Here is a 13,903-nt window from a genome sequence, read left to right on the forward strand (position 1 = left end):
AGAGGACAGGAGGTGAGAGCAGGAGAAGAGCTGGGGATGGTCATCTGCACCTGTATCACAGCAGAGGTCATAGACTGGCAGCCCTGCAGCTGGCTCCTAGAGGATAGGAGGTGAGAGTAGGGGAGGAGAGCTGGGGATGGTCATCTGCACCTTTATCACAGCAGAGGTCATAGACTGGCAGCCCAGCAGCTGGCTCCTAGAGGACAGGAGGTGAGAGCAGGGGAGGAGAGCTGGGGATGGTCATCTGCACCTGTATCACAGCGGAGGTCATAGACTGGCAGCCCAGCAGCTGGCTCCTAGAGGATGGGAGGTGAGAGCAGGGGAGGAGAGCTGGGAATGGTCATCTGCATCTGTATCACAGCACAGGTCATAGACTGGCAGTGCAGCAGCTGACTCCTAGAGGATGGGAGGTGAGGGCAGGGGAGGAGAGCTGGGGATGGTCATCTGCACCTGTATCACAGCAGAGGTCATAGACTGGCAGCCCAGCAGCTGGCTCTTAGAGGACTGGAGGTGAGAGCAGGAGAAGAGCTGGGAATGGTCATCTGCACCTGTATCACAGCAGAGGTCATAGACTGGCAGCCCAGCAGCTGGCTCCTAGAGGACGGGAGGTGAGAGCAGGGGAGGAGAGCTGGGATGGTCATCTGCACCTGTATCACAGCAGAGGTCATAGACTGGCAGCCCAGCAGCTGGCTCCTAGAGGACGTGAGGTGAGAGCAGGGGAGGAGAGCTGGGGATGGTCATCTGCACCTGTATCACAGCAGAGGTCATAGACTAGCAGCCCAGCAGCTGGCTCCTAGAGGATGGGAGGTGAGAGCTGGGGATGGTCATCTGCACCTGTATCACAGCAGAGGTCATAGACTGGCAGCCCGGCAGCTGGCTCCTAGAGGATGGGAGGTGAGAGCAGGGGAGGAGAGCTGGGGATGGTCATCTGCACCTGTATCACAGCAGAGGTCATAGACTGGCAGCCCAGCAGCTGGCTCCCAGAGGACGGGAGGTGAGAGCAGGGGAGGAGAGCTGGGAATGGTCATCTGCACTTGTATCACAGCAGAGATCATAGACAGGCAGCCCAGCAGCTGGCTCCTAGAGGACGGGAGGTGAGAGCAGGGGAGGAGAGCTGGGAATGGTCATCTGCACCTGTATCACAGCAGAGATCATAGACAGGCAGCCCAGCAGCTGGCTCCTAGAGGACGGGAGGTGAGAGCAGGGGAAGAGACCTGGGAATGGTCATCTGCACTTGTATCACAGCAGAGGTCATAGACTGGCAGCCCAGCAGCTGGTTCCTAGAGGACGGGAGGTGAGAGCAGGGGAGGAGAGCTGGGAATGGTCATCTGCACTTGTATCACAGCAGAGGTCATAGACTGGCAGCTCCACAGCTGGCTCCTAGAGGACGGGAGGTGAGAGCAGGGGAGGAGAGCTGGGGATGGTCATCTGCACCTGTATTACAGCAGAGGTCATAGACTGGCAGCCCTGCAGCTGGCTCCTAGAGGATGGGAGGTGAGAGCAGGGGAAGAGAGCTGGGAATGGTCATCTGCACTTGTATCACAGCAGAGGTCACAGACTGGCAGCCCAGCAGCTGGCTCCTAGAGGATGGGAGGTGAGAGTAGGGGAGGAGAGCTGGGGATGGTCATCTGCACTTGTATCACAGCGGAGGTCATAGACTGGCAGCCCAGCAGCTGGCTCCTAGAGGATGGGAGGTGAGAGTAGGGGAGGAGAGCTGGGGATGGTCGTCTGCACTTGTATCACAGCAGAGGTCATAGACTGGCAGCCCGGCAGCTGGCTCCTAGAGAATGGGAGGTGAGAGTAGGGGATGGTCATCTGCACTTGTATCGCAGTAGAGGTCATAGACTGGCAGCCCAGCAGCTGGCTCCTAGAGGACAGGAGGTGAGAGTAGGGGAGGAGAGCTGGGGATTGTCATCTGCACCTGTTTCACAGCAGAGGTCATAGACTGGCAGCCCGGCAGCTGGCTCCCAGAGGACGGGAGGTGAGAGTAGGGGAGGAGAGCTGGGAATGGTCATCTGCACCTTTATCACAGCAGAGGTCATAGACTGGCAGGCCAGCAGCTGGCTCCTAGAGGACAGGAGGTGAGAGAAGGGGAGGAGAGCTGGGGATGGTCATCTGCACCTGTATCACAGCAGAGGTCATAGACTGGCAGCCCTGCAGCTGGCTCCTAGAGGACAGGAGGTGAGAGCAGGGGAGGAGAGCTGGGGATGGTCATCTGCAACTGTATCACAGCGGAGGTCATAGACTGGCAGCCCAGCAGCTGGCTCCTAGAGGATGGGAGGTGAGAGCAGGGGAGGAGAGCTGGGAATGGTCATCTGCACCTGTATCACAGCAGAGGTCATAGACTGGCAGCCCAGCAGCTGGCTCCTAGAGGATGGGAGGTGAGAGCAGGTGAGAGCTGGGAATGGTCATCTGCACCTGTATCACAGCAGAGGTCATAGACTGGCAGCCCAGCAGCTGGCTCCTAGAGGACGGGAGGTGAGAGCAGGAGAAGAGCTGGGAATGGTCATCTGCACTTGTATCACAGCAGAGGTCATAGACTGGCAGCCCAGCAGCTGGCTCCTAGAGGACAGGAGGTGAGAGCAGGGGAGGAGAGCTGGGGATGGTCATCTGCACCTGTATCACAGCAGAGGTCATAGACTGGCAGCCCAGCAGCTGGCTCCTAGAGGACAGGAGGTGAGAGCTGGGGATGGTCATCTGCCCCTGTATCACAGCAGAGGTCATAGACTGGCAGCCCAGGAGCTGGCTCCTAGAGGACGGGAGGTGAGAGCAGGGGAGGAGAGCTGGGAATGGTCATCTGCACTTGTATCACAGCAGAGGTCATAGACTGGCAGCCCAGCAGCTGGTTCCTAGAGGACGGGAGGTGAGAGCAGGGGAGGAGAGCTGGGAATAGTCATCTGCACTTGTATCACAGCAGAGGTCATAGACTGGCAGCTCCACAGCTGGCTCCTAGAGGACGGGAGGTGAGAGCAGGGGAGGAGAGCTGGGGATGGTCATCTGCACCTGTATTACAGCAGAGGTCATAGACTGGCAGCCCAGCAGCTGGCTCCTAGAGGACGGGAGGTGAGAGCAGGGGAGGAGAGCTGGGAATGGTCATCTGCACTTGTATCACAGCAGAGGTCACAGACTGGCAGCCCAGCAGCTGGCTCCTAGAGGATGGGAGGTGAGAGTAGGGGAGGAGAGCTGGGGATGGTCATCTGCACTTGTATCACAGCGGAGGTCATAGACTGGCAGCCCAGCAGCTGGCTCCTAGAGGATGGGAGGTGAGAGTAGGGGAGGAGAGCTGGGGATGGTCGTCTGCACTTGTATCACAGCAGAGGTCACAGACTGGCAGCCCGGCAGCTGGCTCCTAGAGAATGGGAGGTGAGAGTAGGGGATGGTCATCTGCACTTGTATCGCAGTAGAGGTCATAGACTGGCAGCCCAGCAGCTGGCTCCTAGAGAACTGGAGGTGAGAGTAGGGGAGGAGAGCTGGGGATGGTCATCTGCACCTGTATCACAGCAGAGGTCATAGACTGGCAGCCCGGCAGCAGACTCCTAGAGGACGGGAGGTGAGAGTAGGGGAGGAGAGCTGGGAATGGTCATCTGCACCTTTATCACTGCAGAGGTCATAGACTGGCAGCCCGGCAGCTGGCTCCTAGAGGACGGGAGGTGAGAGCAGGGGAGGAGAGCTGGGGATGGTCATCTGCCCTTGTATCGCAGTAGAGGTCATAGACTGGCAGCCCAGCAGCTGGCTCCTAGAGGACAGGAGGTGAAAGTAGGGGAGGAGAGCTGGGGATGGTCATCTGCACCTGTATCACAGCAGAGGTCATAGACTGGCAGCCCTGCAACTGGCTCCTAGAGGACAGGAGGTGAGAGCAGGGGAGGAGAGCTGGGGATGGTCATCTGCAACTGTATCACAGCGGAGGTCATAGACTGGCAGCCCAGCAGCTGGCTCCTAGAGGATGGGAGGTGAGAGCAGGGGAGGAGAGCTGGGAATGGTCATCTGCACCTGTATCACAGCAGAGGTCATAGACTGGCAGCCCAGCAGCTGGCTCCTAGAGGATGGGAGGTGAGAGCAGGTGAGAGCTGGGGATGGTCATCTGCACCTGTATCACAGCAGAGGTCATAGACTGGCAGCCCAGCAGCTGGCTCCTAGAGGACGGGAGGTGAGAGCAGGAGAAGAGCTGGGAATGTTCATCTGCACTTGTATCACAGCAGAGGTCATAGACTGGCAGCCCAGCAGCTGGCTCCTAGAGGATGGGAGGTGAGAGCAGGGGAGGAGAGCTGGGGATGTTCATCTGCACCTGTATCACAGCAGAGGTCATAGACTGGCAGCCCAGCAGCTGGCTCCTAGAGGACAGGAGGTGAGAGCAGGAGAAGAGCTGGGGATGGTCATCTGCACCTGTATCACAGCAGAGGTCATAGACTGGCAGCCCTGCAGCTGGCTCCTAGAGGACAGGAGGTGAGAGTAGGGGAGAGCTGGGGATGGTCATCTGCACCTTTATCACAGCAGAGGTCATAGACTGGCAGCCCAGCAGCTGGCTCCTAGAGGACAGGAGGTGAGAGCAGGGGAGGAGAGCTGGGGATGGTCATCTGCACCTGTATCACAGCGGAGGTCATAGACTGGCAGCCCAGCAGCTGGCTCCTAGAGGATGGGAGGTGAGAGCAGGGGAGGAGAGCTGGGAATGGTCATCTGCATCTGTATCACAGCACAGGTCATAGACTGGCAGTGCAGCAGCTGACTCCTAGAGGATGGGAGGTGAGGGCAGGGGAGGAGAGCTGGGGATGGTCATCTGCACCTGTATCACAGCAGAGGTCATAGACTGGCAGCCCAGCAGCTGGCTCTTAGAGGACTGGAGGTGAGAGCAGGAGAAGAGCTGGGAATGGTCATCTGCACCTGTATCACAGCAGAGGTCATAGACTGGCAGCCCAGCAGCTGGCTCCTAGAGGACGGGAGGTGAGAGCAGGGGAGGAGAGCTGGGGATGGTCATCTGCACCTGTATCACAGCAGAGGTCATAGACTGGCAGCCCAGCAGCTGGCTCCTAGAGGACGGGAGGTGAGAGCAGGGGAGGAGAGCTGGGGATGGTCATCTGCACCTGTATCACAGCAGAGGTCATAGACTGGCAGCCCAGCAGCTGGCTCCTAGAGGACGGGAGGTGAGAGCTGGGGATGGTCATCTGCACCTGTATCACAGCAGAGGTCATAGACTGGCAGCCCAGCAGCTGGCTCCTAGAGGACGGGAGGTGAGAGCAGGGGAGGAGAGCTGGGGATGGTCATCTGCACTTGTATCACAGCAGAGGTCATAGACTGGCAGCCCAGCAGCTGGCTCCTAGAGGATGGGAGGTGAGAGCAGGAGAAGAGCTAGGGATGGTCATCTGCACCTGTATTACAGCAGAGGTCAAAGACTGGCAGCCCAGCAGCTGGCTCCTAGAGGACAGGAGGTGAGAGCAGGAGAAGAGCTGGGGATGGTCATCTGCACCTGTATCACAGCAGAGGTCATAGACTGGCAGCCCAGCAGCTGGCTCCTAGAGGACGGGAGGTGAGAGCAGGGGAGGAGAGCTGGGAATGGTCATCTGCACTTGTATCACAGCAGGGGTCATAGACTGGCAGCCCAGCAGCTGGCTCCTAGGGGACAGGAGGTGAGAGCAGGGGAGGAGAGCTGGGGATGGTCATCTGCACCTGTATCACAGCAGAGGTCATAGACTGGCAGCCCAGCAGCTGGCTCCTAGAGGACGGGAGGTGAGTGCAGGAGAAGAGCTGGGAATGGTCATCTGCTCTTGTATCACAGCAGAGGTCATAGACTGGCAGCCCAGCAGCTGGCTCCTAGAGGACAGGAGGTGAGAGCAGGGGAGGAGAGCTGGGGATGTTCATCTGCACCTGTATCACAGCAGAGGTCCTAGACTGGCAGCCCAGCAGCTGGCTCCTAGATGACAGGAGGTGAGAGCAGGAGAAGAGCTGGGGATGGTCATCTGCACCTGTATCACAGCAGAGGTCATAGACTGGCACCCCTGCAGCTGGCTCCTAGAGGACAGGAGGTGAGAGTAGGGGAGGAGAGCTGGGGATGGTCATCTGCACCTGTATCACAGCAGAGGTCATAGACTGGCAGCCCAGCAGCTGGCTCCTAGAGGACGGGAGGTGAGAGCAGGGGAGGAGAGCTGGGGATGGTCATCTGCACCTGTATCACAGCGGAGGTCATAGACTGGCAGCCCAGCAGCTGGCTCCTAGAGGATGGGAGGTGAGAGCAGGGGAGGAGAGCTGGGAATGGTCATCTGCATCTGTATCACAGCACAGGTCATAGACTGGCAGTGCAGCAGCTGACTCCTAGAGGATGGGAGGTGAGGGCAGGGGAGGAGAGCTGGGGATGGTCATCTGCACCTGTATCACAGCAGAGGTCATAGGCTGGCAGCCCAGCAGCTGGCTCCTAGAGGACGGGAGGTGAGAGCAGGAGAAGAGCTGGGAATGGTCATCTGCACCTGTATCACAGCAGAGGTCATAGACTGGCAGCCCAGCAGCTGGCTCCTAGAGGACGGGAGGTGAGAGCAGGGGAGGAGAGCTGGGGATGGTCATCTGCACCTGTATCACAGCAGAGGTCATAGACTGGCAGCCCAGCAGCTGGCTCCTAGAGGACAGGAGGTGAGAGCAGGGGAGGAGAGCTGGGGATGGTCATCTGCACCTGTATCACAGCAGAGGTCATAGACTGGCAGCCCAGCAGGTGGCTCCTAGAGGACGGGAGGTGAGAGCTGGGGATGGTCATCTGCACCTGTATCACAGCAGAGGTCATAGACTGGCAGCCCGGCAGCTGGCTCCTAGAGGATGGGAGGTGAGAGCAGGGGAGGAGAGCTGGGGATGGTCATCTGTACCTGTATCACAGCAGAGGTCATAGACTGGCAGCCCAGGAGCTGGCTCCTAGAGGACGGGAGGTGAGAGCAGGGGAGGAGATTTGGGGATGGTCATCTGCACTTGTATCACAGCAGAGGTCATAGACTGGCAGCCCAGCAGCTGACTCCTAGAGGATGGGAGGTGAGAGCAGGAGAAGAGCTGGGGATGGTCATCTGCTTCTGTATTACAGCAGAGGTCATAGACTGGCAGCCCAGCAGCTGGCTCCTAGAGGACAGGAGGTGAGAGCAGGAGAAGAGCTGGGGATGGTAATCTGCACCTGTATCACAGCAGAGGTCATAGACTGGCAGCCCAGCAGCTGGCTCCTAGAGGACTGGAGGTGAGAGCAGGGGAGGAGAGCTGGGATTGGTCTTCTGCACTTGTATCACAGCAGAGGTCATAGACTGGCAGCCCAGCAGCTGGCTCCTAGGGGACAGGAGGTGAGAGCAGGGGAGGAGAGCTGGGGATGGTTATCTGCACCTGTATCACAGCAGAGGTCATAGACTGGCAGCCCAGTAGCTGGCTCCTAGAGGATGGGAGGTGAGAGCAGGGGAGGAGAGCTGGGGATGGTCATCTGCATCTGTATCACAGCACAGGTCATAGACTGGCAGTGCAGCAGCTGACTCCTAGAGGATGGGAGGTGAGGGCAGGGGAGGAGAGCTGGGGATGGTCATCTGCACCTGTATCACAGCAGAGGTCATAGACTGGCAGCCCAGCAGCTGGCTCCTAGAGGATGGGAGAGGAGAGCTGGGAATGGTCATCTGCATCTGTATCACAGCACAGGTCATAGACTGGCAGTGCAGCAGCTGACTCCTAGAGGATGGGAGGTGAGGGCAGGGGAGGAGAGCTGGGGATGGTCATCTGCACCTGTATCACAGCAGAGGTCATAGACTGGCAGCCCAGCAGCTGGCTCTTAGAGGACTGGAGGTGAGAGCAGGAGAAGAGCTGGGAATGGTCATCTGCACCTGTATCACAGCAGAGGTCATAGACTGGCAGCCCAGCAGCTGGCTCCTAGAGGACGGGAGGTGAGAGCAGGGGACGAGAGCTGGGGATGGTCATCTGCACCTGTATCACAGCAGAGGTCATAGACTGGCAGCCCAGCAGCTGGCTCCTAGAGGACGGGAGGTGAGAGCAGGGGAGGAGAGCTAGGGATGGTCATCTGCACCTGTATCACAGCAGAGGTCATAGACTGGCAGCCCAGCAGCTGGCTCCTAGAGGACGGGAGGTGAGAGCTGGGGATGGTCATCTGCACCTGTATCACAGCAGAGGTCATAGACTGGCAGCCCGGCAGCTGGCTCCTAGAGGATGGGAGGTGAGAGCAGGGGAGGAGAGCTGGGGATGGTCATCTGCACCTGTATCACAGCAGAGGTCATAGACTGGCAGCCCAGGAGCTGGCTCCTAGAGGACGGGAGGTGAGAGCAGGGGAGGAGAGCTGGGGATGGTCATCTGCACTTGTATCACAGCAGAGGTCATAGACTGGCAGCCCAGCAGCTGGCTCCTAGAGGATGGGAGGTGAGAGCAGGAGAAGAGCTGGGGATGGTCATCTGCACCTGTATTACAGCAGAGGTCAAAGACTGGCAGCCCAGCTGCTGGCTCCTAGAGGACAGGAGGTGAGAGCAGGAGAAGAGCTGGGGATGGTCATCTGCACCTGTATCACAGCAGAGGTCATAGACTGGCAGCCCAGCAGCTGGCTCCTAGAGGACGGGAGGTGAGAGCAGGGGAGGAGAGCTGGGAATGGTCATCTGCACTTGTATCACAGCAGGTGTCATAGACTGGCAGCCCAGCAGCTGGCTCCTAGGGGACAGGAGGTGAGAGCAGGGGAGGAGAGCTGGGGATGGTCATCTGCACCTGTATCACAGCAGAGGTCATAGACTGGCAGCCCAGCAGCTGGCTCCTAGAGGACGGGAGGTGAGTGCAGGAGAAGAGCTGGGAATGGTCATCTGCTCTTGTATCACAGCAGAGGTCATAGACTGGCAGCCCAGCAGCTGGCTCCTAGAGGACAGGAGGTGAGAGCAGGGGAGGAGAGCTGGGGATGTTCATCTGCACCTGTATCACAGCAGAGGTCCTAGACTGGCAGCCCAGCAGCTGGCTCCTAGAGGACAGGAGGTGAGAGCAGGAGAAGAGCTGGGGATGGTCATCTGCACCTGTGTCACAGCAGAGGTCATAGACTGGCAGCCCTGCAGCTGGCTCCTAGAGGACAGGAGGTGAGAGTAGGGGAGGAGAGCTGGGGATGGTCATCTGCACCTGTATCACAGCAGAGGTCATAGACTGGCAGCCCAGCAGCTGGCTCCTAGAGGACGGGAGGTGAGAGCAGGGGAGGAGAGCTGGGGATGGTCATCTGCACCTGTATCACAGCGGAGGTCATAGACTGGCAGCCCAGCAGCTGGCTCCTAGAGGATGGGAGGTGAGAGCAGGGGAGGAGAGCTGGGAATGGTCATCTGCATCTGTATCACAGCACAGGTCATAGACTGGTAGTGCAGCAGCTGACTCCTAGAGGATGGGAGGTGAGGGCAGGGGAGGAGAGCTGGGGATGGTCATCTGCACCTGTATCACAGCAGAGGTCATAGACTGGCAGCCCAGCAGCTGGCTCCTAGAGGACGGGAGGTGAGAGCAGGAGAAGAGCTGGGAATGGTCATCTGCACCTGTATCACAGCAGAGGTCATAGACTGGCAGCCCAGCAGCTGGCTCCTAGAGGACGGGAGGTGAGAGCAGGGGAGGAGAGCTGGGGATGGTCATCTGCACCTGTATCACAGCAGAGGTCATAGACTGGCAGCCCAGCAGCTGGCTCCTAGAGGACAGGAGGTGAGAGCAGGGGAGGAGAGCTGGGGATGGTCATCTGCACCTGTATCACAGCAGAGGTCATAGACTGGCAGCCCAGCAGCTGGCTCCTAGAGGATGGGAGGTGAGAGCTGGGGATGGTCATCTGCACCTGTATCACAGCAGAGGTCATAGACTGGCAGCCCAGCAGCTGGCTCCTAGAGGACGGGAGGTGAGAGCAGGGGAGGAGAGCTGGGGATGGTCATCTGCACCTGTATCACAGCAGAGGTCATAGAATGGCAGCCCAGCAGCTGGCTCCTAGAGGACAGGAGGTGAGAGCAGGGGAGGAGAGCTGGGGATGGTCATCTGCACCTGTATCACAGCAGAGGTCATAGACTGGCAGCCCGGCAGCTGGCTCCTAGAGGATGGGAGGTGAGAGCAGGACCCTGAGGTCCTTGACACTCAGGATGTAAAGATGATCCTCCACAGTGCCGAAGGGGATAATGTGCTGCAGCTGATAATTTAACACCCTTTACCCAACCTGTGGTGCAGAGTGTTCTTACCGTAGTCAACAGCCACCAGAATTTCGGCTTGGTTTTAGTAAGATGCAGGCAAACAAGTATACTGTCTTGTATTTGAACAACCAAAAGGGATTTTATTCAGTACAATCTCCCTAAGGAGTCAATTACTACCATGTAATAGCAGTACAGCTATTAAAACCAGTACAATACATCTATGTAAAAGCATTACAATAAAGGTTCACACAGTAATAGTACACGCAGGTCCCGGGTAATGTTATTAATCTGGAACAATAGATCACCTTTGCACTTGCCTCGGACTGTGGAGGAAATTGTTAGTGCATCTTCACATCACAACTTTTCCTACAACACATTAGGTACTAAAGTAACACCTGAACCCAACGCCCCTAGTTGTGCACAGTCAATTATTCTAGACTACTGCATGTAGTTATTTTTGGATTGTGCAGTATGGTAAAAGGTGCCCGGGTTTTAATTGTAGTTACTAAAGTTTGAACTTAGTCATATGCAAACTGTTAATAGTCTCCTTTATGTAAATGTTAAGGTTCCTATGTCCTGATTCTTGCGGTATATTATAGGTAACTTCACTTACAGATATTGCTGAAACTTATGTGATTATTCAGTTCTTTCCTAACTCTGCAGAGGAATGATGTATGTCACCATTGCCTCACAATATGTAGCTAGCTGCGATTATAATCAATCATTCTACAGTTTATATGATGTGACCTATTCCGGATCGGCTAGCCAGATATGACCTCCTCCTATAACCTTTATAACGTCTCACAAATTATTGGGGGGGTCCCCAACTCCCCAGGGATCCCTGGCCTGGGCTGACTAGCGGTCAGGACTGATGCTGCGGCTGGGGGGCCCGGTGAAAGGGTTCCCCTGGCTGTGGCATTAGCCCCCGCTAGAAAGGGTCCGGGGCTGGTTTTAATTATAGGGGGACCCCCTATGCAGTTTTTTCCCCCTATAATTAAAACCAAGACTGGCCCTGCAGCCTGGTTGTGCACATTACAATATTTGTTCATACCAACCAACCCACATCTATGATTGCTACATCTCTCTGTACATAACCAATATTATGTTTAATGCTGCTGTTTATTGAGACCAGTAAACTTTATCTTGCAACATTTTGGGTCCATTCTTCTTTTCCACATCACCGAATCATTTGATACAATACCACTTAGCAATATGTCTGAGCGCTACATAACCCAATTTTCTAGTTTACCCAGTGGGGATGGGTATCCCCACTCATGGCAGAAGCACTTACCTTAGTTACACAAGCACATACTCTGTGCGCAAGGGTATCCATCCCAATCTATATCTTGCCTATTTATTGGAACTACTATTGTTTTGCTTTATTACACCTCAACTGCTACTAGTGGTGCTCATAATCTATATAGTACATTCCTAATTATCAATACGGGACATGGAGAAATTCCTAATTGCCCCTACCCCATGAAAAAACCCTCAGAAACAAATCGGGTAAACGTGGAGATATTGCTATCCCTGCAGAGCCTTCATTGCTAGTCGAGATGTCCTCTCAGCCTTCTCAGTCATCCTCTATAAGTACCACCAACTTACCACACTCCACCCTGCCCCAAGCAGATGCTCCCCTGCATTTCCATTAGTCTATGAAGATATGGTGAGAGCGATTAAGGATACTATGGCCCCAATTATGCAACAGCAGTCTGCTACGTTTGTGGCGGCTCTGAAAGAGGTAAAATCCCAACTGGAATCCACCGATGTACAAGTGGTATCTAACGAACAGAAGATTAGTGAGCATGAACAAGATATCTTCGAATTGAAACAACAGGCAGCGTCCCTGCAAAAATCCAGCTGATCGGCAAAGTAGATGACTTGGAAAATCATTCCTGCCAGAATAATTTGCGTGAGGTAGGCCTTCCAGAAAGTCTGAGGGGCCCTGACCTCATCAAATTCCTACCCTCTGATCTACCACAGATTTTGGGAGTTGCTGATGTTATACCTGACTTTACTGTTGAAAGGGTGCACAGTTTAGGATCTTTCTCCGATTCCTCACGCCCACGCACAGTGATACTTTGTTGCTTGAACTCTGGGGGTCATTCAGACCCGCTCGCGAGCGGTAGGACGCTCGCAAGTGGGTCGATGTTCCCCACTGCGCATGCGCACGATGGAGGGAGCTCCGTTGTGCGCATGCGCGAGACCCGATGAGCGACGGGCTTTCCATCGCTCCGGGTCTCGCACCAAAGGGGGCGTGCTGTTGATGTTGATTGACAGCACGCCCCCTTTGGTGGGCGTGCCGGGGGTGTGCCTGCCAGACGGAGGCGTTCCCATGGCCGAAGTCACTAGGGCCTGCAAGGAGATGAGCCCTATCTGCTCAAAGCTTGTCCAGACACAGAGGAAATTCGCTCTTCTTTATCTCGCTAAGCTCAGAATCTTCCAAGGTAAAGATTTTAAAGACTTTACTGTGCCCGCCGATGCCCGAGCATACATGGAAGAGGAGGAGGAAGAGTGCATGGCTAATCCTGACTGATAGATTTCCTTTATATACCTAAGTATCATTTTCTGCTTATTGTCAGATTCTTGTACTGGACTCTCAGATACTGCTTTGCTCTAATACAATTAATACTTTGATTCTGTTGTGTGTTTTCCGATGATGGTGTTTCTATATTATTGCACTTTTATGTTGCTGCCCTGGGATATCATTGTTGGAACTTTGCAGCATATTTAAAATTGGTTTTATTCTAACCGATTTTTCTCTTTAGACTTTTGTGCTTTTCATGTTAGAAATATTCCGGCATATTATTATTTGAACATCTGATATTGATATGCCTATGTATAGATTTCTTTCTGATACTCTATATCAGTGGTGTCAAACTCGGGCCCTCCAGCTGCTGTGGGACTACATATCCCAGCATGCCCTGCCACAATTTTAGCAAGTCCTAATAGCAAAACTCTGACAGTGCATGCTGGGATGTGTAGTTCCATTGCAGCTGAAGGGCCCGAGTTTGACACCACTGCTCTATATATTTTTATCAACATTATTACAGGGGTGCGCGGCTCTTCCTTGTTCTTGTATGTCTCTAACTGTATTCATACCGTGGATTATTTCTGTTTTATTTAATTTTTTCCTTTATTTTCTTCTGTTTTCCTCTTTTTTCCGAGATTGGGAGATGTTACAACTAATAAAATCGATGTTTTTTGTTCTATAGCAATGCGATGGTGTGCTTTTTTGGGTGGGATGTCTGCGCTATTTTCTCTAAACTCCCTAAATATTGAATAATATTAGAGTGTGTTCTTGGAATGTCCAAGGCATTAAGAACCTGATTCAGAGGTGCTCGCTGTTTGCAAGAGCTCGCTCTGAATCAGGGCGAGATTTTTTTTTTTTCTCCTGCCCACTCGCTAAGCTGTGGGTGCCCACCCACAGCTTGTGAGGGCGGGCTGGAGATGGTTGCGATATCACAACGTTCGGCATTGTGAGGAGACCCTAAGGTAGGGTCTCAGCACTCTCAATGCCGAGTGGACTTCCTGCTATAATAGAGCAGGAAGTCCACTACCCGCCTACAAAATGGGGCGTGCCCCTATTTGCCCACAAAATGGAGCCCCGGAGCAAGTGAAGTTCTCATTCGCTACGGGGCTTGCGCACCGCACGTGTGCACTGGGCCACCATCGACCCGCTTGCGAGCGCTATGCTATGCGCCCGCAAGCGGGTCTGAATCAGGCCCTAATTCCCCTGTGAAATATCACAAAATAACTTCATATCTCAATTT

General features: G+C 55.0%; 2 protein-coding genes across 2 annotated transcripts in view; one reads left to right on the forward strand and one right to left on the reverse strand.

Moving 5' to 3' along the window:
* The window catches only part of LOC148454899 (uncharacterized), a 38,220-nt gene extending 26,226 nt beyond the window's left edge, over positions 1 to 11,994 (forward strand). Inside the window, exon 8 of the mRNA XM_088460623.1 lies at positions 11,783 to 11,994. Coding sequence (XP_088316749.1) covers positions 11,783 to 11,994 — 212 coding nt within the window. The remainder of the gene's footprint in view (positions 1 to 11,782) is intronic.
* The window catches only part of LOC148454898 (uncharacterized), a 72,173-nt gene that overhangs the window by 39,062 nt on the left and 19,208 nt on the right, over positions 1 to 13,903 (reverse strand). The gene's annotated exons all lie outside the window — the stretch shown is intronic.

Source organism: Taudactylus pleione, unplaced genomic scaffold (genome assembly GCF_031769625.1).
Source record: "Taudactylus pleione unplaced genomic scaffold, aTauple2 ptg000968l, whole genome shotgun sequence".
NCBI classification, from domain to species: domain Eukaryota; kingdom Metazoa; phylum Chordata; class Amphibia; order Anura; family Myobatrachidae; genus Taudactylus; species Taudactylus pleione.